The 26,607-nt window shown below is 36.5% G+C and overlaps 1 protein-coding gene across 1 annotated transcript in view; it reads right to left on the bottom strand.

The window, feature by feature from the left end:
• The window catches only part of LOC127444991 (polymeric immunoglobulin receptor-like), an 84,181-nt gene that overhangs the window by 11,462 nt on the left and 46,112 nt on the right, over positions 1 to 26,607 (bottom strand). Inside the window, exons 9-11 of the mRNA XM_051704687.1 lie at positions 6,785 to 7,044; positions 5,866 to 5,964; positions 5,717 to 5,763 (exon numbers count right to left, since the gene is read on the bottom strand). Coding sequence (XP_051560647.1) covers positions 5,717 to 5,763; positions 5,866 to 5,964; positions 6,785 to 7,044 — 406 coding nt within the window. The remainder of the gene's footprint in view (positions 1 to 5,716; positions 5,764 to 5,865; positions 5,965 to 6,784; positions 7,045 to 26,607) is intronic.

Genomic DNA, 26,607 nt, shown 5'->3' with positions numbered 1-26,607 from the left:
GGATGAACAGATAAATTAATAAGAAATAAAGTTATTTGTGGACTAGTTTGTAACATCAAAGTGGTGGCATGATTGTTGCAGAGAACTATAAAAATTACAATCAGAGAGAGAAGAAAAAGTCCTCCATACAGTATGTATATTGGCTCCTCATCCTCGTCTCCTCTTCCTCTCTGACACCTAAGGGCGCTCTCGTCCGCACCACGCGTTGTGTAGTACCGCACATGTTGTGTAGTATTGCTATTACCGTTATCACTTTTGGGAGTAAAGAGCAGATCTCCCTTTGATAGATGAATGTCCCTAAAGCGCAGCTCCCACGCGTCTCCTTACATTCCTCGTTATATTCCAATAATGCTTGCTGTCATTAGCAGGACCATACACAGGGTCTCCGCTGTCTTCACTGATCATAAAAGCTTTAATCTCGACCCACAGAGCAAATTTTGAAAACAAAATATTAAAATGCACATCTGATGAACGAAGCAGTGACTGTGTAAAATAAATATATTGCTAAGATCAATCGTTATTGGGAAACGCAGCCCAGTACCGCCGCTTCATATACGCATATTATGCAGTCTGCGTAGGGCACCAGCTCCCTAGGGAGGCTCCATCTTACCCTAGGGGGGGCACCAGAAATTCCACCGGCTGCAATTCCTCCCAGTTTTACTTTATTCAAGAACCCAATAGCAGTTGCGGAACATAGAGGATCCCCTCGTAGCTCGCAGCACATCAGATAATCACCTCATGCACCCCACAACAGTTTTTTAATAGAAACAAAAGACTCCTATTGCGCTATTCACATTGGTTCTGAAAAATCGCCCTCCGTCAATCCTGTTTTTTTTGTGTGTTTTTTTTCGGAGAGTAGCTGCTAAAAATAGCAGCGAGGTTCGCAGTTCGTTTGGACTAAGCTCGTAGTAAAATATCACATAAAAAAGACTCTTTTCTTAATACGAGTGTAGACAAAGGAAGTGCAGAACCTCACTGCTATTTTTATTGCAAGTGTAATATAACAAAGTTCCTGTAACGGTGCTCTTTTCAAACCATTCACAAGAAATCCTCAATTCAAAACAAATATGCAATTATTTAAATAAAGACAGTGAGCCAATGTTTTCTTTTATATTATTTTTAATATTATGCATCATATTTTATACTATACATGTAATCTTACATGTACATTATTCCACGTGTATTTATATCACTGTGTTACGGGCCCCCTTTCTACGTCTAGGGGCTGGAAAGGAGGGTAACAAAATGTGAGGAGAGAGAGAGAGAGAGAGAAAGAGAGAGAGAGAGAGAGAGAGTATGAAAAGTATGAAAATGTAACAGGTTTTATTTAACAAATTGTGGGATATATACACACAAGGCTTCAGGAGGGGAAACGGACAAAATAAGACTAGAGGGTTTTAAAAACACCTTTCATATTTTCAAAATAAAAGAGAAAATAAAGTCACAAATGCATCCCTTACTCCTTCTCTATTCAAAAACAGGAGAAAACAAGGGGTCTCAAATAAAAAAAATGTCATCCACCTCCCTACAGATGATCCCACAAAAAAAGGCTTTAGCAATAAATTATGCAAAAAAAAAAAAAAAAAAAAAAAAAAAACCTTCGGCACACAGGCTCGTACTATATACACCTATATACACTATGTAAAAAATAAGCTACTTGTAACTACCATACACATTTAAAATGGCTGGTTGTAACACTACTCACACACTCAGGGCAACTACTAACCTTACACAAACCGAGGTTAGCAGAAAACACACAGCGTATCTTTTCACTGTCCACTTTAACACTACAGGTAACACAATAACACACATGGGAAAAACAACAATGAGCGCTGGGACCAGAAGATGACAGTTTTTCACAAAGGAATAATCTTAAAATAGTTCTTTTATACTCCTCCATTCACCCCTTAACGAGCTGGAATACGGATCAGGTGACACTCATGATCTTGTCAAGTGGATAGTAGGAGGAGCAACAGAGAAACACAAACACAGAACATAGGCTGAAACAAGCACCATATCTCACACAACAGTTCGGGAGTCCGCCGGAATATACTTGTAAAATACCTGTGCAAATATAAAGAAACAGGATGTTATGCAACAGTGCCTTTTACTCATCTCACTCGCATAAAAAAACACATATTACATTCCTCAAAATGCATCAAAAACATACAAATAGCATAATGAAACAGTTATGCCAAATTAGCTAAATAAAAGCTTTAAAAGCGTTCAATATATTTATGTCTGATGATTGAATGCTGAATCGTCTTAGCAGTGGACAACACGATCGCATGTGAAGTCGGCATGGTGTTTCCGATAGTTTTGGTACCCTAGGATCGGCGACTGTATGCCGACGCGATGCAGCATTCTTTTCAGATATGTTTGCTGTGGTTTCAATGTATTTACTTTTCCACCCAGCACGATTGGCAGCGCGTTGCATCAGCTGCGTGAGAGACAAAGCCAGACAGTAACCACTTTTGAATAATAAGTGATGAGCATGATTCTGAGGTTTCACTTTTCCCTCTAACATTACTTTTTTACTCCACTAATGGTTAAGGTAAGGTTTGGGTTGGGGGATAGAATCTATAAATATATGCTTTTCTCTTCATTGTATAAAGTCCTGTAAAGCTGAAAACAACATGCTTCACTACTAGCTTTTGGCGACCACTCCTGGACATAAATGGAGCTCACATGTGCCCATATGCCTTACAAGACTTACCGCTTTGGCCACTGGGGGCAGTGTTCAGTGTTTTCGGTCAACGTATACCGATTTTGATGAAAGAAAAATCTGTCTACTCTTTACGATTTCACTGTGTGATCAGGCTGCAGTGGAAACAAGTAGAACAGCAACAGTGCCGCCTACTGTATACAGGGGTGAAATAGTTTTTAGTTTCATGTCTTTAGATCTCTGTCTGAACAGACCTTTCATCCAAAGTTCGTCTCGCAAAATGGCACGATTTTGATGTGACCAGACCTTAACGCCAGTACAGTCTGTTAACCGATAACTTAACAACGTCCACGCGAAGACAGCAAGAAAGGAGGTTACGTAATTGACTCATTTCTATAAATGCACGTCAATTATTTAACTATTTTTTCATTATTATCTAACTGTCTCTCACTTTCATCTCACTAGCCTATAGCCTATTTCCCTAAGCAAATTCTGAACTTTCTATTGCAGCACTTTTCATGTCATTACCTCATTTGATGAAACAAACAGAATCAGTTTATATATGTATGAATAAAGGACAAATAAAATGCCGGCGTAAGAAAGAATCTTTGACTAAGTGAACAGAACAGCTTCAAACTCAAATGGTGCCATCACAGCAGCTCTAAGTGCACAACTCAGATTTCAAGAAAGCATAACGTATCAGATTTCAGCACCATGGACAGCAGCTGACAGTCAAACTTCAGAAAACTGCTGAGTAAAGTTTAGCACAAACTGGACAAAGAGTGAGTAAATGGAACCTGATCATCTACTTCCATTCAGATGTAAACAAGGAGAAACTCAGTTGGACCACTGGGATCATTTAACCGTCCATCCTTCAATTGAAAATGTTTCTTTAAGCACAGCTCATTTCTTCCTGATTCATTCCTTCATTTCATAATTATAGAAAGTGTAAATCAGTGTTGAATTCAGGTGATGAAAACAGAAGCTGCCTATACCGAAACATTGATCATGCAGTTTATGATGCAGGATTTAACAAAAGATAATATAAACAAAACAAAGACATTTAGCATACATTAGGCCTAATTCATATTTTCCTCTAGATGGAACCAGAAGATTGAATAAGACATCTAAACAAATGACTGCGTGTTTAGTGTGAATGATGACAGTGATCAGAGAATTATTATGACAAACTCTGAGTTAAGTGTCTGAAATATACACAAACATCATGACCAGAAGGTCAAAAAGTAGGCCTGTAACTCAAGAGATCATTATCATATCTGATGCCAAGACACATTACCAGCAAGATATTTTGATAGTGTGGCAAGCACATGAGATCTTCGGGAGCAATCCGACAGGGTCCAAAATTAACATTGTCACAACAGCCAATGTCGGAACAATGTCTGAAAAAAGGGTACATCAAAATAGGTTTGTACCTACGTCAAATTGAATATTTAGGTGTGCTTTTCCATAGAATATTTGCGCTGAATTCTTCCAAAAACCACGACACCAATTGTGGGGATTTTGATGTTTCGTTTTAGTGGCTCAGCACCTGAAAAGTGTTGCAAATATAACAGATAAAACAATTTAAGAAAGAAGAAGAAAAAAACCCCTCCTTATTAAACTTCGGATGATATATTCCAGTAATTCTGATGTAGTACAGTACATACCTAAAAGTTGACAGTCACAAAGCATTTTTAGTAGTTTGAATTGCTTTGATTTTATTCGCTTATGTTGCGTCAAATATAAAAACTAAATTAAGACGTCACTCCTTTTTACCTAGTTGCAAACCCTAAAAAGGTGCAGAGCAGCTTAACCGCCATGCATTACGCACTTATGTCGAGATAGTGGACTATCACAATGTTACACATGGTGATTTGAAGGCAAAACGCAACTCCACTGCGATTTATGAATCCTTTCTAAATGATCCAGTTGTTGAAACATTTATTTTAAGCTCATTCTCTAAGCAAGATTCAAGTGCTCATATGCTGAATGCAACAGGAGTGTCTTCCATCTTTTCAGTCCTGAAAGAGTTTTTCTGACTTTGGGATTTACACACAAATAAGCGTAAAAATATTCAGTGAAATTTAGAATGTATCTGACTTTAACAATGCAAATAAGAAATTAGAAATCGAAAAAGATGATAATCGTTATCATATAGCTTTAAAACTGTAAAAACGAATAAAAAAGAAACTCCATTACACTGAAAACACATTCGTGGATGAAGAAAAACAGCAAAGAAATTATAACATTCTTCAAATAAAATGTAGCAATAATAACGAATAAAATAATGAAAACAATGAAGCAATTCACATTTAATTTTTTCATTTGATTTTATCTTATTTTTTTATATGGTCCTTTTTTTTTCTTTTTTTTTTTTTTTGAGGTGGAAACTTTTTAAGTCCATTCTCACCAAAGAAACCATTTCCTGTTTATCACACCTAAGTGTTTCGGTGTTGCAAAGGTCACAAAGGTTTTGTCGGGTTAATGTCACCCAAAGAATGCATAAGAAAAATAAAAGTAGAAGCATTTCAGTGCACTGTGGCCACAATAACAAACAACTTTTAAACATTTTCAAATGAGTCTAAGATAAATACTTTTACTTTTTTATACACTTGTGCTGAACTGAAAACCAAATCAAACTATTTTTTTTTTCCAACTGGTGGAGCTCTGAATCTGTCATTGAGGAGTCATTTCAGTCTTGTGCAGTATCTGATAGTGGCATAATCATTGTGAATCTCCTCTTTCCTGAATGTGACTGTATCATCAGTGAGAGAATCTTCATGTTTGTGGAAACTGACAGCAGCATACAGGAGCCCATCAGAGGAGTTTGAGGGAAACTGTACAGTAGAGTAAAGAGGAGCTGATGAAGGATCTGAGAGAGAATCACGTCTGCTGTCTGCACAGGATGACTGAAATAAATACAGTATGGCAAACATATAGAAAAATATATATTTCAAACAAAGAGAACATACAAGCATTTACTATAAGTGCATGCATTGTACCATATGAATTCTGTTAACTCCCTTTCACAAAACACACACTGTAACTCACCGTTCTATTTGTATCTCTCTTTCTCTTGTCTGATGTTGAGGTGATTTCTGATGAACAAAAAACAAAATCAAGACATCAGTAAGAGAAGACACAAATAAATGCAACTGTGTGTGTGTGTGTGTGTGTGTGTGTGTGTGTGTGTGTGTCACCTTGTCTCTTGTTGTGTCTTAATTTACAAAGAATCAGAGTGAATCCTCCAATCAGCAGCAGATTCACACACACACAAATGATGATGATCATGGAGAAATCTGAAAATGAAACTCACTGTTTTAATTACAGAAAACATAGATATGCATGAATGAAATAATACTGTATTTACACAAATATTCAAACTTATTACATTCATATCCAGTTTACACAGTCAACATTAAATATAAATTAAAAGCTCCTGTTTAAAGCACACATACAGTAGAAGCTCTTGATCTGAAAACATTTTCAGCCCTTTTAGTTCAACACAAACAGCTGTTTTAACAGTAAATAATAGATTATAAATAATATATTATATTTTTATAATATTAAATTTTTAAGTATTATAATGTATTTAAAAAATACCAGGGGTAAAGTTTGATCGTCTGTGCTTTCAGAGTTTTCATGCTTTTCTTTAATTATTTGTTGAAGCTGAATTACTCTGTAAATGATTTTCATTAAAATTTCTCTTCTGCAAAACTGCACACAACCTGTGATCTGCATCTTCTATTTGTGTGTCTCTCTCTCTGTTCACTCTTGATCATACTGGTGGTTTCCTGTATAAGTCTGTTAAACCTTCACAGTTAAAACTGAGACCCTGAAACATCTACTGCTTTCTGTGGTTTTGAGCTGGTGTGAAAACGGTTCTGATCATCATGAAAACACACAAAACACCTCCAGTGGAAACTTTGCAGCCAAGAGAAAGTCTAAGACTTGATACACCATCAAACCATGTGAAAAACTGTATTTTAGATGAAATTTACATCATTATTCTCTGTAAAAGCTTTCAATAATCGAATTATTGGTAGTTTGTTTTAACACAATATTTAAATCAGTCCCAAATGCATTACAACTTAAATAAATGAAGTGAAATCATCTCACCTCTTCTGATGTTCAGAATGACTTTAGTGATGACATCAGATCCACACCAGTATATCCCAGAATCCTCTTGTCTCAGATCAGTGATGTTTACAGTAAAGACTCCAGTAGATGCTTCATCACTTAAAGAGAATCCATCATCTCTGATTCTCTCCAATGAATCTCCATCCTTTACACACATTGAGGCTTGATGTCCTTTACAGAAGAAGTTCTGATGTTCATCATGATGTTTGCACTTGATTGAGATGTCGTCTCCTTCAGATCTGATTCAAGATCAGCTCTGAAAAGAACAACAATTTCACTCCACACAGTTCAGGCACATGTAATATTCATATTGAGTTGTTCATGTCCCTCACCTTGTTTCCTGATAATGATCAGATGAGTGCAAAGATAATTCACGTCTCTTTCTAATGTCATTGCACAGCAGTATTTCCCAGCATCCTCTGCTGTCAGTCCAGTGATGGTCACAGTAAAGACACTTGCTGTGATGTCATCATTCAGAGTCAATCTGTCAGTCTTGGTCTCATTCTGGTCTCTCACAGTCTCAATGAGAGGATTTCTATCTCTAGTGGAGCACTTCCCCTTACAGAGATACTTTGACTTTGATTTATAGATCGGATCATAAGGACAGATGATCTCAACAGATTCTCCTTCATGACCAAATACTGGAGGCACTTCAAAGAAAGATAGAGAAACATTATTATGCTTATACTGTACAAATTAAAGTAATTGAATTGTCTGTTTTACTCACTGATGAGGTTGAGATGAACTTCAGTGGTCAGAGAGATGAAAGTCAGATGTTCTTCACTGGTTTCTGTTCCACACCAGTAAACTCCAGCATCTCTCACTGTCAGATTACTGATGCTCACAGTAAAAACTCTTGCTTCATTTCTCTCAGATAAAGAATTCATTTGTGTCTCTTCAGATGTGTTGACAGTTTGACAGATGTGATCATCATCCTCTTTACAAAAGTGTGTTGAACTGACTTCATGTTCCTCTGGGATCTGACAGGTGATGTTCACTTCCTCACCAAGATAAATAGATTTATTCAACTGCTGTGTCAGTTCTGAATCATAAAAAAATAAAACATACATTGAAATATACTAAATACTTTTAAACATGTTAGAGAGTAAATAATTAAAGTTTCTCACCCTCTTTGACGTCCAGTGTGACTTGAGTAACTCTGTCAGTATATTGAGATACATTGACTCCACACCTGTATGTTCCAGCATCTCCAGCATTCAGATCTCTAAAGAACACCATCAAGACTCCTCCTCTGGTGTCATCATATAAAGAAACATCTCCATTTTCCATCCATTTATCCTCAACTCCTGGATACTTCCTCTCAGAACATCCCTCATCTGATTCTTTACAGATATATTTTGGGTTGGTTTTGTACTGAGGGTGTTCACACTTGATGATGATCTGACCTCCTGAGTAACCGGTCACTCTATATGAACCCACTTTATCTGACAATCACAAATATCAATTATGCTTCATCAGATCTGCCACAAACACATACTGTATGAACTTAAACTATATCTAACTGAGAGTTTGTTTTACTCACTCATAATGTGTAGATGGACAGTAGTAGTAATAATGAAATAACTAAATGAGAGTCCTTTGACCTGAACTGCACAGAAATAGACTCCTCCATCACCTGGTGTCACTGTATTAATTTTCACACTGAAGAGGTTTTTCTCTTTGTTATTAGAAACACTGAATCTTTCATTTTTACTGCCTGCAACAGTGTTGTAGATCACGTCACTGTAATCTTTCCTTTTTATTAGAAAGATCTTAACATCTTTCTTATGAATCAATGAATATCCACAGCTGAAGAACAGAGTTTCCCCACTTTTGGAATTTACTCGCTGCGACACTCCACAACAAGAATCTGTCATTCACATGTAAGAATATATGTATTGTATACTGTATATCTTGTAGTTTTGAAAAGGAAGCTTCATAACAAAAACATTTTGATCTTAAATTGACTCACCCTCCACAACGTTTAGATTCATTTCAGTACACCAAAAACCATCAACTCCAACAAGATATTTCCCAGAATCCTGTGTGTTTAGTTCTCTGATGAATATCATTAAGTTTCCACGTGTATCACGAAACAGAGAGAATCTTCCTTCATTCAGTTGATCAGGTAAGTTATTGTCTATAAGATTGTTCCGCCTGCCCTTTTGCTGCTTATGTAGGTACTTCCGGTTATTGGACCAACGGCTCCCAGAATCAACAAGAACACTTCCTCCAGAATATCCAGTTACATCAAGGCTTCTTGCTGAACCTGTCAATCAGATTCATACTGTTATCAGAAACATCATTAAAGATTACTAATCAATCACTGCATTCTGAACGGAATGGTAATAGCTAACTATACATCATCTTTCCAGTACTGAAAGAGAAGTGTATTGACCTGAGATGAGGTAGAATGTGAAGATGATGAAGATATTCATTGTGAGTTGAGTTCAGCTTCACAGCAGCTCTGATTCTCCTCACAGGATGTTTGTCTTCTTTATGCTGAATGTTCTCTGTGTGTATCTGTCTGTCTCTACATCTGTCTGCTTTAGTTACTTCCTTTTTATTCAGCTCTTTATCAGTAATGATCAGATTTACTGGCCCCTCCCACCATCACCATTCACTCAATATACATCAAAGAGAAACAGCGACCTTTAGCGGAAGTGATTGAACATGTAATACAGTTCACAAATAACGTAAGCAGATCAGATTACATGGGTAAAGGTTTTTACTAAAAGATTCCTACTTCAATTATCCTGGCTGAATACCCAGACTCTTCATAAAATAATAATAATAATAATAATAAACTGTTCATAAGATGACTGTTTGAACTTGAGCTGTTTCTGTAAATTAGCTAAAGTTGCAAAATTGTTGTGTGTTTTTTTCCTTCATATTCACAGCGTGTTAAAAACTTTATGACTATCACACTCTGCACAGCCTAAGATTATCTAGTCAATCATCAGTGACAATAGGGGGAACCAATATTCACCAGGAATGTGGACCTCTTCTGGTTTAAGCCACTTCCAGCTATTTTACAGATACAAAAAATGCTAATTTATGCTGCTTTATAATGCAGGCTGGCAATATGTGTCATCATATTATTATATTTAATGATTATTTTCATGAACACCTTGGATTTCTGTGCATATATTTTTACAGTTTATCACATTTTGCCATTGTTTCATCATACACTGTTGCACAGGCTGAATGAATGAGAGGGCAGGTGCTGAAACGCTCAGCTCCATCTGTCACAGCTACCACAAACTTTACACAACCAGGAGAGAGAGTGAAATAGAGAGCACAAATACAGCTGCACTTTTAATGCATCTTCAGCTTTCATTGCACCAAAACTGCATCTTGTTTCATCTTATCAAAATAACAAACATTGTTACATATAACATTATTTTCTCATTTCTTGTCAGAGAATATTCTCTTTTTCTTTATGGTGTATAGTAGCACACAGTTCAGTAACACACAGATCTTGTGTTCAGTACGGCTAATGAAACTGAAACATACAGTATAAAAAATAAATGAAGGCAACTTTGGAGATTTTGCAGTTAAATATGAATTGAGGTTTACATGGAGAAAAAATAAATAAATACTGCATCATCACACTTTTGGCAAAGTAAAAAGCATATTTTATTATCGCCTCTTCAATACAACACACAGCAACAACAAGTGAATGATCTACTTACTCTTTTACTATAAATGAGAAAATGATCTGACAATAGCATGTCATTCTGCTATACAACATATGGGTGTGTGAAAATTTGTAAGCTTATGTTTATGGTTAATGACAGAGGAACTCTGTCACACTTGCTGGAAATGCATACCAGATACCACACATCAGTTCATTATTAGAGACTCAATGATCTGAATTATATCATGTTAAATATGCACTGAAGCTGTGGGAGCAGATTGAGAAATACTGTCCTGTCACTTTAACACACAGCTGTGGATTCAGCACCATGGACAGCAACTGACAGTCAAACTTCAGGAAAACTGTTGAGGAAAGTTTAACAGCACAAAATCAACAAAGAGTAAGTAAGTTGGAAGTTGTTTATCTATTCAGTCTTTTCAGATCTAAACTCAGCCATACTGCTGGGGTCATTTAACCATCCTTCAACTGTTATTTTTAAAGCACCTCATTCCTCCTGATTCATTCATTCATGACTTCTTTTCATATTTATGTAAAGTGTAAATAAGTGTTGAATTCAATTAATGAAAACGGAAGCTGCCTACCAAAACGTAAATCATGCATTTTATGATGCAGTATTTGACAAAACATAATATAAACAAAGGCAAGACATTTAGCAAACATTAACTTATATTTGCCTCCAGGTGGAGCCAGAATATTGAATAAGACATCTAAACAAAGATCTGCGTGCTCAGTGTGGATGCTGAAAAGTGATCAGAATTCGGAAATCAGAATTATGCACAGAGGTCATGACCAGGAGGTCATAAGTTTACAGTATAACTTGAAATTTTTGTCTGATGCATAGACACAGTACCAATATTCTATTTAGTGAGACTAGAGTACATTTTTCTCAATGTGAGATCTTTACAAGCAATCAGACTGCGTGCAAAATGAACTTTGTGATAACAGACAATATTTGGACAGCTGAAGAAAAATAATTCTACCATAAAAACTCTTAGAATTAATTAGAATAGATAATTAGATACATTAGAATTATTTTGAATATAGTGGTAAAATAGTTCTACAGTTCAGCGCTTAGATACACCAGTAAACTCATTGTTTATACAGTACTCTTGCAGAAGGATCAACTATGCTGATATGATGCATCTAGCTCTTGCAGAAGTGTGAGCATTGTATGTGCAATACCCTTGCAGAAGCCTAAACAATGCTGTGTGATGCATCCGGCCCTTGCAGAAGGGTGAGCATTGTTTGTGCTATATGTAAGCAAAGGATAATAATGCTTTTGCGAAGCGTATAAACCATGCAGACGAGTGAGCACTGTTTGTGCAAAAGCCCTGCAAAGATAAACAATGTTTTGCCATTTATTTTATTGAACTCCTGATAAAAGGTGTGCATAGATTGTGTAATACTCATGTGAAATGGGTAAGTAGTGAATAAGATAAAGCAAAAATACTTTAAGATACAGTAAAAGAGTAAATTATGATAAATGCAACAAAATGCAGACCAGGAATGTCAATCATATGATTACCAGCAGTGAGGTCATGTATGATACTGAAGCTTCAAAGCTTGTGTCAAATAAAAGCATGTTTCTCATTGCAGTGTGTATCAGAGCTTGATTTGTTTAGCAAAAACCACTTGGTCTATTCATTAGACTGAATGTTTGGTATTTGATTCAAAAGAAGCACTAATCCAGCACAGGTTTTTATCTCAATAAAGTTACATAAATACCTCCAATTACCTGCTATTAATATGTTACAGCCCAGACCCCAAGAACATTTATTTACTAATCTCTACTTTTGAATGAACAGTTAGTCTATTAACCCATCACATTATTTAACATTATTTCAAATATGTTGAACGGTGCAAACAACAAAATAGCATTGACCATATTTCTTCAAAATCAAATATAATGTTGTCAAAGGACACAGAATGATTTAGTGTGCTTTATGTTTTGACCAGCAGATGGCAGTAAATTGAATTGTGTACGGAAGCCTTGAGTAATGAAACTTTGAGAATTTCACATGTGAATTATATTTTTAAATGTGAGATAAAGCCCCATTGCCTCAAAAAACTGCATAATCCTATCAATAATTAAAATTATTAATAATTTACAGTTAACCCATATTAATACAAATACTTTCGCAGTAATGTTGCCAAAATGAATAATAAAAAAATAAAAAAATAGATAAAAAAACATGTTAATATAACTGTAATACACTCTTGATTTCATTGGATTAGTTCTTCTATTAGAGCAGCAATATGCATTGTTTGCTGTTAATTGTAATGCAGAAATGCTGATGAGCAATTTCCTACCACTAGACAACAACTGGTACTTCCACGATTGTATACAAGCTTATCACAATGCAACACATGTAGTGAATCTTTGAACGTTTTGACAAACAAAGTTGCGAAGCACGTGATTTGTGAAATCTGATCCGGTAATTAACATGATTATTTTAAACTGATCTGAATGCAGTGGGAGAATCTCAAATGTTTTCAGTCGTGATACAGTCACTTCTGCCATCAGAATTTACATACAAATTACAAAAACAATATTCAGTGGACTTCAGAGTGTATTTACTGTCAAATAAAAATGCTAATTCAACAACTACAATTCAAAACAAATAACTTACAATGAATGATTATAAGATTACATTGAAGATGAAAGAAAATCTTGTACAAAACAAAAACCATTATATTAAAACGATATTTAAATTTTAAATAATGAAAATAATTCAGCGACTCCAATATTATATTTGTATTTTTTCATGTAGTTTACTACATCCGCCACATTGTCTTTGGAGTGCAAACTTTTATTTCCATTCTTAAAGTAAACCATTTCCTGTTTATCACACCTGATTGAAGTAGTTCTTGGTTGCAAAAATGCATGAAGGGCTTGTTAGTTTACTGTAACCTTCACATAAGAGCAGAAGAAAACCACAAGTAGAAGCATTTCATGCTGTTACTCTTCTGTGTGGTGTAGGATGGTGTATATAAGAAGGGTTTGGGGGTAAGTGTAAAAGAACTTTAGTGTATCACATACTACTTCAGTGTAGCCAAGCTGACACAAGGCCACACCTCCGACAGTGACACTGATTTTGATTCTTGTATGGCAGGTGGGCTGGTTTCACTAAGAGACGTCAGATTGAAGTTAGATAATGAAGATGAAAGACACAGTGTCTAGAGAAAAGGAAGTGGGTGTGTGAAGAAGGGCATCATCTTTGTCTCTTGATTTGTCCAACATTAAACATCAGTGTTAATGTTTTAATCAGCAGTAGAACACAAACATAAATGATGATATTCATGGAGAAATCTGCAAAAGAAAACAGCGTGATCACAGAATAAAATACTAGTCATACAATATTATGGTCAAACATTAAATTAACATTATTGTACCATACGTCCTGAAAGATATCTGAGCTGCAGCATTTTCAAAGAGATGTTTGTTGTTTTTTAATGGTCTGTTTATATTCTTATTCCTTATTTGGCACTTCATGCTATATGTCCACCGACCACAAGACTTTCTGTGCATGTTTCTGTTTGTTCAGTCTCATGTGGGCACACTGTGGGTTTCCTGTACAGCTCACAGTCTTCACAATCAAACTAAGCAGAGACCCTGAACCGTCTTTATGATCATTGTAAGTTCATTTGTTTTTTTGTTTTGTTTTGCTTTTTTTAAATGGAAAAACAAAATTATGCTTTGAATTTGTGGATTTTCATTTAAAAAGAAATATGCAAAAACGAGAAAACAGCCTGTTTTATTATAATTCATTTGTCAGTGGGGGCGGAGTTTCATGGTCCAGGCAACAGTAACACCTTCACAGAGACACAGAGTCCTAGTTATTCCAAACTTCTCAAAGGCCTCTATGCTCTTGAGAACTTTTTGTAGCCTTCTCCAGATCTTTGCTTCAAAACAATCATGAGTGCTGCAGGCAGTTCCTTCAACCTCATGGCTTGGCTTTTGTTCTTATATGCATTGTCAATCCAATTTTAGAACAAGTAGACTCCAGTCAAGGAGTAGAAAGATCTCAAAGAAAAATGGGATGCACCTGAGCTAAACTTCAAGTGTCATATCAAGGTATCTGAAGACTTATGTCAATGCAGTATATATATATATATATATTTGAACACATTTGCAGAAATGTTGAAAATCATGTTTCCACTGTCAGTATGGGGCATGAGTGTAGATTGATGAGGGGGAAATTATTTAAAATGATTTTAGCATAAGGCTACACCATAACAAATTGTGAAGTGGTCTGAATTCTTTCCGAATTAACTGTATCAATCATACAATGCCTAAAATTAGATTTAACATTTCAAATATGCATGATTAATAAGTATTTAAAATTCCTCACCCTCTTTAACATCCAGTGTTACTTCAGTAAACGACTCCATATACTGAGATACATTGACTCCACACCTGTATGTTCCAGCATCTCCAGCATTCAGATCTCTAAAGAACACCATCAAGACTCCTCCTCTGGTGTCATCATATAAAGAAACATCTCCATCTTCCATCCATTTATTCTCAACTCCTGGATACTTCCTCTCAGAACATCCATCTGATTCTTTACAGATATATTTTGGGTTGGTTTTGTACTGAGGGTGTTCACACTTGATGATGATCTGACCTCCTGAGTAACCGGTCACCCTATATGAACCCACTTTATCTGACAATGATAAATGTCACATTATGCGTCATAAAATCTGCTGCAAACACAGGTTCTGTGAACTTTTATTGAGAATTTGTTCTACTCACTCATAATGTGTAGATGAGCAGTTGTAGTAATAACGGAGTAACTGTATGAGTGTCTGTAGACCTGAACTCCACATAAATAAACTCCTCCATCATCTGGTGTCACAGCAGCTGATGTCACACTGAAGAGATTCTTATATCTGTCATCAGAAATACTGAATTTTTCTTTCTTATCCCATGTGCTGGAGATCATCTCAGTGGAGTTCCTTCCTTCTTTATAAATTATCTTTTCATCATTCTTGTAGTCTTGTGAATATTCACAGCTGAAGTTGGCAGTTTCTCCACTATTCACCATCACTCTCTTTGACACCCCACAACATGAATCTGTCATATATACAGTATATATTTTATACATACAAAATAATTACATCCAGTATTTAGATGCTTTCAAAAGGTCAATAACTCCATTAAACACTTCACAAAATGTCTTACCTTGTTTCACATTCAAAGTCATTTCGATAAACCATCGGCCATGAACTCCAATCCGGTATCTTCCGGCATCTGTTGTGTTCAGTTCTTTGATGAAGATCATGAGGTTTCCATATTTGTCACGGTACAGAGTGAATCTTCCTTCTTTAGACCATTGATTATGTTTCATATCATTTATTATGTTTGTCCATGGGTCATGTTTCGCCATGTAATTAAAACAGTAATTGCACCAAAGCTTCCAGGAATTAACAAGAACACTTCCTCCAGAATATCCAGTAACATCAAAGCATCTCACTGAACCTGTCAATCAGATTCATACTATTAACAGAAACTCCATTAATGAGTAGCATAACTTTGCAGTCATAGGTTGAGCATGCGTAAGTCTGGGGAAAGCTTAGCCTCCCACTATCCACAGGCTTGATGTGTATGTGAGTGAATATCGATAGAGAATTCTGATTACTGCTCAGGAATGATGCTGCTCATAAATTATGATCTAGGATCAGTTTCCCACCGCAAGTCCAAACCTTAATTACCAGAGAAGAGGGAAAAGCTGACTCTAGATCTGTGGCTACGGCCACATTGTGCGAGTTGCTGCGGCCGATTGCTGCGTGCATGTGCAAGGAGAATGTCTTAATTTCTGAAATTATTTTTTTTAAACAAATATTTAATTAAGTAGTGTAATTCATGGATTAAACCCTATTTCATGAGTTCACATGCCCCTATAATCTTTGCGTGAATGGTAAAACTGGTTTGGCTTGCTGTCCGCAATGGAGGAGCTCGAGGAGGTGACTCGAAACTCAAGCAAATTTATAACACCCTGTGACAAGGAGGAGGGCATGGCCCAGCCTTGATGGTGCATGGCTGGCACTGAATCAGCTGATCAGTGGGAGAGCGAGATAAAGGGGAGCCGGAGGCACCAGTTCGAGAGAGAGAGAGAGAGAGACGCATGCGGCCGAGCGGCATGTGTGTGTGTTTGTTTATGTTGGTTTTACTCCTTGCCTGTCCTTTACCTGTTACAGTGGTGCTGAAACCCGGGATGGAGGAGGGATGCGCTGTTGCGCAGTCTTCACCGCTGCCATCCACCAGGGGAGCCGCCGCAGCTGTCTGCCTGGGGATGGAGGGGTCGCTGCCAACCGCCAAGAGCTGGAGCAAATGCTGCCGTCCACTGAAGAAGGGGAGGAGTGGTTCCATCCACCAGGGGCCGGAGGACTCACTGCCGTCCGCTGGGGGAGGGGCGAGCTGGCATCTGCCAGAGGGCGGAGGAGCGGTTGAGGATTGGGCGACAGCGCATCCGGGAGCCGGCGAGCAATTTCTTCTCTCTCTCTCTCTCTCTCTCTCTCTCTCTCTCTCTCTCTCTCTGTGTCTCTTGCTTGCCCTTTCCCTCTCCCCATGCCTCCCCTCATCTCTCCGCGTTGTGTGTGTCTGCTGTTTGTTTATGTTTGTTTAAGTTGAGTTTTACATTAAACTTTATGTTGACTGTTCAGCTGGTTCCCGCCTCCTCCTTGCCCATCCTTTAACTGTTACACCACCCCAGACTAGTGAGGATGGAGCCGATGTAAAAGGAGGAGTAGGGGAGGTGAGTTGCTGGGAGAGCTGACCCTATGACAAGATAAGAGGTTGCTTTTATATACTGGTAATTAATTGGAAGATTAGATGAGCCTGCTCCTCCCAAACTTACGTTTATTAACTTAATTTCACTAGTTTGCGTGCCCCTATAATCTTTGCATGAATGGTAAAACTGGTTTGGTTGTCATGAGTTGCTCGGATGGGGAGAGTACACACTGCAATCCGAATGGGAGATCCCTATGATTTAATCACAAAAGGATCACTCAGCGTTTCAGAAAGGGAGTGCTCACTCTGCATTCCCAATGGGGAGCTCACACTGCGATCCGAAATGGGGAACCCACGAGTTATAAAAAACGTAGAGTTTGCATTGTATTTGGAATGGAGGGCCCATGCTGCGATTCGAACGGGAGAGCCCACATTGCATCCAGATGGGAGGGTCCATGATTGGAGGAACAGGATAGAACAGAGGAACAGGAGAGAGGGCTGAAACCGATGTGGCCAGTGCCTTTTGAGAAGAGGGAGGGGGGATTTTTAGTGACGAAGCGGGGGGATAGCGTGTGGCCGCTGTAGTCTGCCGGCCGTTTAGAGAGGCGGATGAGGAAGTGCTGGCAACTACCTCGAGTCCTACTGGCTGATGAAGAGGTGGATTGTGGGCTTAAGAAGATGGAGAGAGATGCTTGGTTTGCTTGGAAGCCTTGCAGAGATTTCTTCGTTTCGTTTGTTTATGGTGTGAATAAAGCTTTTATAGTTGTGCTTTATTGGTTCTTTGTGAGAAATGGATGCCGGATTTATAGAGGGCTTGACAAAGATCGTTAATGGAGCAATTTGCCATGGGAGAAATTGCAAGGCTTTCGGTTGGAGAAAGAGATGATTGTGATGTTGATGGTGTTTGTAATGTGGGCACGTGCGGAATGCTTGTATGTTGAGGAGATCACGAAGGAGGTGGGGAGCGTGGACCTCTTGAGCAGTGTTTGTTATGCTGGGATGGTGTGCGAGGACTTAGTCATCCTGGACATTCATCTGGTGAAGGTGATCCTAGAATGAAGGAGGGGGAAACCGGTCTGGTTTACAGTGGATGCATAGGTGTCTCTGGATGACTCGAGAGTTCATCATACGAAGGAAAGAACTGGATTTCCAGTATGTCGGACATGGTGCCATTGCGGAAAGGTCGGTGCTGGGAGAGCTGACATTATGATGAGGTAAGAGGTTGCTTTTATATACTGGTAATTCATTGGAAGATCAGATGGCCGTGGTCCTCCCAAACTTACATTTATTAACTTCATTTATTAGATCATGGTAGCAAATGAACAAGCTGAAAACAAGTTCATCAAAGTTTGTATCGTTATTAAAAAATTTTTTTGCCTATATATAATCTGGATTACGCAATCAAATTACAAAAATCAAGTAGTTGTGATCAGATCACATTACATTTTAAAATACTTGTAATCAGATTACAGTTACTTTTGTATGAATTACATTATTAATTAATTTACTGATTAAGTATCAATAATGATTAATAAAGCAACAACGGTAAATTGTTCAATTTATTGATCCTCTACTATTTTATTTTTAATCTTTTCATTTTTTCATTTCTAAATCAGTCTACCATGATATGCATTCTAGTGTTTTTGGAAGAGAGGGGGAGAGGATGGAGAGTTTTGTGGAATTGCACACACAGACCTGATACTAGACGCTAGCCAGGTGTCTACAATTCTCACTCAGCGTTTTACCACTGGCTTTATACAAATCATTTCAGTTTTAAGGAGACACAGGGCATAAACATTATTGTGCAATGTGAACTCTGCCTTCCAAAACTTAATATCCTGTCCACTGCAAACGATTCCACGTCAAATATAAAAAAAGCATTTGGACGTTTGTTTGCACACTTTCTCAACTTTACATTGCATATCTAACCAGCTCCTGATGAACACATTTGAATTATTTTTTGAATTATTACTCTGTGTGTCATAGAACCGTGTCTCTATGTCTTTGGAAAGGTTTTGTCCATTAAACGCATCAAAGTGCCCAAATACTCGTCATTTCAGATTCACAATCTAATTCACACAGAAATACTGAACCGATTTCCCTGGATAACCTGTCCATAATTCTAGAAACTTACTAGTTATTCATTTTCTAAATAGGTATGTGTTGATGATGTGAATTATTCTTTTCAGTTAAAATGTGTTTTTGTGTTTCATGACCCTTTAAATATTTTTGTTATTTCACTCATGAATAGACAAATAGCAAGTAAAACACAAAAATATAATATCAATTCTCATAATTCTCATAATTAAGTTTTATTTAATGCATTTAAGAAACATTATGTCAAAATGGTATAATATACAAGATAAACCTGATCAAATGCATGTGACAAAATATAAAAAAGTTAGGTCAGAGGTAATCCAAGAGTAACAAGAAAGTTAAACATTTTATTCTTAGAGAAAACGTAACTGATTAAAATGTTTAATCATGTAATTTATAATCAGTAACGGATTACAATACCAAAGTACAAAGTACAAAGACTGTAATGTACCCAGCACTGATTATGGCATATGCAGGACCAAGTGGTTCCATTTTTATTTCAAGAAAACACATAAACAATTAAAATATTGGTTATTACTTTATACTGAATCATACAATCTGATCAGATTGACAAATAAAATACATCATGATTTGTGCAGTAGTGCAAGAGAAGTGTATTGACCTGAGATGAAGTAGAATGTGAAGATGATGAAGATCTTCATTGTGAGTTGAGTTCAGCTTCACAGCAGCTCTGATTCTCCTCACAGGATGTCTGTCTTCTTTATGCTGAATGTTCTCTGTGTGTATCTCTCTGTCTCTACATCTGTCTGCTTTAGTTACTTCCTCTTTATTCAGCTCTTTATCAGTAATGATCAGATTTACTGGCCCCTCCCACCATCACCATTCACTCAATATTCATCACAGAGAAACAGCGACCTCTAGCTGTTGTGATTGAACATGTAAGACAGCTCTGTACAGTACTCAAGTGTCTGTAAAAGACAGTCATTTATGCATATTTGATACGTTTTACATCATTAAAAATGTTTTTACATCCTTGTAAACTATGCACAAATCACACACAAGTGTATTTCCTTCAATAGTCTTTCTCTAGTATGTGTGCCTGTTGAATGTGAAATTTGGGTAAAAGCCTTTACTGGTAGAAACCGACAGAGATACTGTTTTATTACTCTCTCTTTACTTCTTACACGGCTCTCTGGAATAATCTCTGGATTCTGATTGGTCAGTGGCACAATCTAACTGTCTGATATCTCTCTCTGTAACAACCGCACATACAAATCTCAGACCATCCATCAGGTATTGTGAATCATATTTCCTGCTTCTCGGATCACTGAGCGATCTCTACAAGTAAGCTAATAAAATAATTTCAACAATCAATGTTGCATGTCCATTTATTTGTTTATATGGTATGTAGCCTTAAAATAAGATGGATTATGAGAAGTCAGATGGTCATTTTTACAGAATAAACATCAATAGAACTCCAACTCAAACCGGAGGTGGAATTCAGCTGTTCAGAGATTTCTTTCTTTTCACATAATTTCATAATTTTAATGTAAATCAATATTTTATCTCTATATATTTATCTTTTTCATTAGTAGCCATGTAATAAGCCTAACATTGGTTGTCCTTATCACCCTGTCAGAGTTTATTTTGAGATAACAACTGGCTGACTGTTTCATGACCCCTTAAATAATCTGTATGTTTCATTTTAAGATGACTTTGAGCTGCATTTTAAATAATAATAAAAAAAATCACACAGACAATAGTGTACTATTCATCATATAAAAATCACTTTAACGTTTTGGATAAAAAGCATCTGCAAAATGAATATATGAAAATAAAATTACTTTCTCCACAGAGGCAACTCAACACAGGAGGGCAAAGAGGAAGTGGCTCGGGCCATTGTAGCCAAACCCTTGTGTACGTCCCCCTGTGTACGTCCTTGCGATTTATAAAACAACAAGACTCACATGCTTCGCGCAGCCTCAAATAATGTCCTGGCCAGTCATCACTGATTAGAGCAGGACCCTGACCTGTTTACAATAATGCATTCTGATTGGGTGACTTGTGGTTGGAGGACTAAAGCAAGTTCAACAGAAGCTGTTTTAATGAGAAAATCATGCTTACATCCTCCTGCCAAAATATTTGACTCAGAAATGCATCGGACACAATAAAGACAATGTATTGCACTTGTTCATATTTATAAGTGCAATAAATGCAATACACATTCTAAAATTAACATTTTGAAACAATAAATAAATAATAAAATATAATATTTTTTATGAATACAAAATAATAATAATTAAGAAATCTTCACAGTTTATCATGAAAATTGTTTTTCTCAGGATTTTTGCTGGAATCCCACAGCACTGCACTCTCTCTTATCTAACACACCTGATTCATCAGTTCATTATTAGAGACTCAATGATCTGAATTATATCATGTTAAATATGCACTGAAGCTGTGGGAGCAGATTGAGAAATATTGTCCTGTCACTTTAACACACAGCTGTAGATTCAGCACCATGGACAGCAGTTGACAATCAAACTTCAGAAAAAGCTGTTGAGGAAAGTTTAACAGCACCAGATGAACAATGAGTAAACATTTTGAAGCAGGTTATCTACTTCCGTTCAATCAGACCAAAATAGGGGAAACTGGAGGAACGCTGGGGTCATTTAACCATCATTCAACTGTAACTTTTTCCTTAAAGCAGCTCTTTCATGTTGATTCATTCCTTAATTTATTATATAAAGTGTAAATCAGACTTAAATTCAGGTGATGTTAACAGAAGCTGCATACTGTAACATCGATCCTGCATTGTATGACAGTATTTGACTTTCAAAAATTGTAATAAAAAAGACATTTACAGACATGATCTCATATTTGCCTCTAGGTGGAGCCAGAAGATTTTATTAGACATCTGAACAAATAACTGCATGTTTAGAGTGTATGTTGAAAAGTAATCAGAAAATTATTATTTGAGTTAAATTTGAATTATGCAAAAAAGTAAAAAAGTAAGTATAATTTCTGATGAATTTATGACAAAAGACAGATTCATAAAAAAATACACAGTACCATTAACTATTTTGGTAGTGAGACAGGTATACATATATATAATCTTAATCTTAATACCCATGAAACTGTTTTTGTCCATTATTAGGCTCTATTAAAGATTAAAGGTCCCCTTGACAAATGTTATATTTATCAGCTTTTTTATTTTTTATTTTTTATTATTATATATTTTTTTATATTTCGATATTTTGATATTTCGTTTTACATCTGGTAAGTGTTGCTGGAGTTGCAAGAATACAAGAAGAAACCTCCATTACTGAGTAAATGCATTAGTTCTGATAGTAAATGCCTTACTAGATCTGACAGGACCTAATACTGAGCCCTGCGGCACTTAACTTGTGCTTGATCTGACACAAACACAAACAAAGTGGTAACAGTAAAATATTAGTACTTAAACCATGCTAATGCCAGTCCAAAAATGGCAATATAATTCTCAAGCCTATCCAAGAAATTGTCATGATGTACAGTTGCAATTAAAATTATTCAACCCCCCCAGGACTGTAAGGATAAGGATAAGGTAAGCTTTTCTGATGACCCAGAATTTTTAAACTTTACATCTATAACAGTTGAGTGACACATTCAAAGTCATAGTGTGAATATATAACCTAATATTTCTAAATGGCAGGATTTTTTAAAAATACAGCCATGTCATAATTATTCAACCCCTACTGCACGTAGCTGTTTCTTAAATATGTAAGGCTAGACAAGTAATTGTTTTAAAACAAAATTAAGTCATCAATCTGCAATGGCACATATTTAAGTTTTAAAATGTAAGTTTAGCGTTGTAAGCAAAAAATGTATTTCTATGCAAAAAATACAATTAAAAATAAGCTGTCTCAAAAGCTAATAGAGGAGATTATTTCATAACACAAGTTAGTGACAGTATCCCTCCATACACTGTGAAATACCTTTACATTTGTACTCTACCACATGTGCTCCATTTTACAGAGCTTAAAATCACGAGTATTAACATTTTACCATGGTGCAGGGCTTTTCTCTTTTTCTTCAATCAAAGGAGGTGACAATATCTAGAGTGCAAGAGAAGATTGTATCCACATTTTCTGAGACTACATCAAGTTCTTCTGAACTTTTTGGTATATTTGAGATAGATCTGAAAGATTATTAGTGAAGCTATCTTTAGTGGTTGAAAGAATAGTTCTACCTGATTTATAACATGTTGTTGATTGAGTGACCTTCTAAGCACAGCATACAAGAGACATGGTAATGAACTGAGATGTCATCGCTCTACGCAAGAATTGCTTTATTTATTTATTGATTATGGCAATGATTGGGCCCTGTTCCCAATATGTCATTTTCATTATCTATTTGAATGTTTAGTCACCAACAATCAAATCTCTATCCACAGTAACTTCTAGATTTGACAGAAAACCTGCAAATTCTTTACGGAAGTCTGTATAGGGCCCTGGGGGTCTGTATACAGTAGCAAAAAACTGAGATTTTTACTTATATCGGATGATGTCACATTAAGCACTTCAAAAAAATGTTCTATTTTGACATCAATCAATTATTTATTTATTTTTTTCCCGAAAGACTTAGGGTTTTGTGTTTATTAGTTAGTGCAACGGACACAGTCTCTTTATGATATCTAGGAGATACAGTCTCTGTTTTGCAGTTTATATGACATGTGTGATGTCTCAAGGCAGCTAGCGGATGGTGCATTAGCCAGTCTGTCTGGTATTAAGACTATGAGCCAAATTACTAGAGAGGAGAGCGGTGCCTTTCCTGGAGGGACAGAGTCCGTCTGTTTTTAGCAGTTCAGGTCTATCTCCAATACGTGCCCAATTTTCTATAAATCATATGCTATTCTCTGGACACAACTCAGACATCCAGCCATTCTGTGATCATAATCTACTATAAATCTTGTTGATTATCAGATTAATCACTGAACAAAAACACTTCATCAAACCTTCATCAACCTGACTAAAATAAATATGTATTTAAGTATATCTGGAAAAATTAAGATACCACTCCAAATGTTCAGTTTCTCTGGGTTTACTATTTATAGGTATGTGTTTGAGTAAAATGAACATTTTTGTTTTGTTCTATAAACTACTGACAACATTTCTCCCAAATTCCAAATAAAAATATTGTCATTTAGAGCATTTATTTGCAGAAAATTACAACTGGTCAAAATAACAAAAAAGATTAAGTGTTTTCAGACCTCGAATAATGCAAAGAAAACAAGTTCATTTTCATTTTTAAACAACACAATACTAATGTTTTAAATTACGAAGGGTTCAGCGATCGATATTTGGTGGAATAACCCTGATTTTCAATCATAGCTTTGTTCAATCACATAATTTCATTTATATATATATATATATACAGTGGTGTGAAAAAGTGTTTGCCCCCTTCCTGATTTCTTATTTTTTTTGCATGTTTGACACACTTAAATGTTTCAGATCATCAAACAAGTTTAAATATTAGTCAAAGATAACACAAGTAAACACAAAATGCAGTTTTTAAATGAAGGTTGTTATTATTAAGGGAAAACAAAATCCAAACCTACATGGCCCTGTGTAAAAAAGTGTTTGCCCCACCTGTTAAAACATAACTTAACTGTGGTTTATCACACCTGAGTTCAATTTCTCTAGCCACACCCAGGCCTGATTACTGCCACACCTGTTCTCAATCAAGAAATCACTTAAATAGGACCTGCCTGACAAAGTGAAGTAGACCAAAAGATCTTCAAAAGCTAGACATCATGCCAAGATCCAAAGAAATTCAGGAACAAATGAGAAAGAAAGTAATTGAGATCTATCAGTCTGGAAAAGGTTATAAAGCCATTTCTAAAGCTTTGGGACTCCAGAGAACCACAGTGAGAGCCATTATCCACAAATGGCGAAAACATGGAACAGTGGTGAACCTTCCCAGGAGTGGCCGGCCGACCAAAATTACCCCAAGAGCGCAGCGACGACTCATCCAAGAGTTCACAAAAGACCCCACAACAACATCCAAAGAACTGCAGGCCTCACTTGCCTCAGTTAAGGTCAGTGTTCATGACTCCACCATAAGAAAGAGACTGGGCAAAAATGGCCTGCATGGCAGAGTTCCAAGACGAAAACCACTGCTGAGCAAAAAGAACATTAAGGCTCGTCTCATTTTTGCCAGAAAACATCTTGATGATCCCCAAGACTTTTGGGAAAATACTCTGTGGACTGATGAGACAAAAGTTGAACTTTTTGGAAGGTGTGTGTCCCATTACATCTGGCGTAAAAGTAACACCGCATTTCAGAAAAAGAACATCATACCAACAGTAAAATATGGTGGTGGTAGTGTGATGGTCTGGGGCTGTTTTGCTGCTTCAGGACCTGGAAGACTTGCTGTGATAAATGGAACCATGAATTCTGCTGTCCACCAAAAAATCCTGAAGGAGAATGTCCGGCCATCTGTTCGTGACCTCAAGCTGAAGCAAACTTGGGTTCTGCAGCAGGACAATGATCCAAAACACACCAGCAAGTCCACCTCTGAATGGCTGAAGAAAAACAAAATGAAGACTTTGGAGTGGCCTAGTCAAAGTCCTGACCTGAATCCTATTGAGATGCTGTGGCATGACCTTAAAAAGGCAGTTCATGCTCGAAAACCCACCAATGTGGCTGAATTACAACAATTCTGCAAAGATGAGTGAGCCAAAATTCCTCCACAGTGCTGTAAAAGACTCATTGCAAGTTATCACAAATGCTTGATTGCAGTTGTTGCTGCTAAGGGTGGCCCAACCAGTTATTAGGTTTAGGGGGCAATCACTTTTTCACATAGGGTCATGTAGGTTTGGGTTTTGTTTTCCCTTAATAATAACAACCTTCATTTAAAAACTGCATTTTGTGTTTACTTGTGTTATCTCTGACTAATATTTAAACTTGTTTGATGATCTGAAACATTTAAGTGTGACAAACATGCAAAAAAATAAGAAATCAGGAAGGGGGCAAACACTTTTTCACACCACTGTATATATATATATATATATATATATATATATATATATATATATATATATATATATATATATATATATATATTTTTTTTTTTTTTTTTTTTTCAAAACAGAATGATGTGATAAAATAATAATAAAATAATGAAAACAAATAAGCAACTCAAAGCAACCCCAACCCCACGATAGAAACGATAGTTTGGCGGTTTACATTCAGAGCCCGCCTGCAGCTGCTTGATGGTCTCATATTAAAGCCTTAACATGTCAAAAAGGGATGTTGTGTAAAGAGTTTTATGCAGCCTTTTAGTGTGTGTATATGATGCAGAAATTCC

This window comes from Myxocyprinus asiaticus, chromosome 8 (assembly GCF_019703515.2).
Source record: "Myxocyprinus asiaticus isolate MX2 ecotype Aquarium Trade chromosome 8, UBuf_Myxa_2, whole genome shotgun sequence".
Lineage (NCBI taxonomy): Eukaryota > Metazoa > Chordata > Actinopteri > Cypriniformes > Catostomidae > Myxocyprinus > Myxocyprinus asiaticus.
This window is presented reverse-complemented; position numbering and strand designations above follow the sequence as displayed.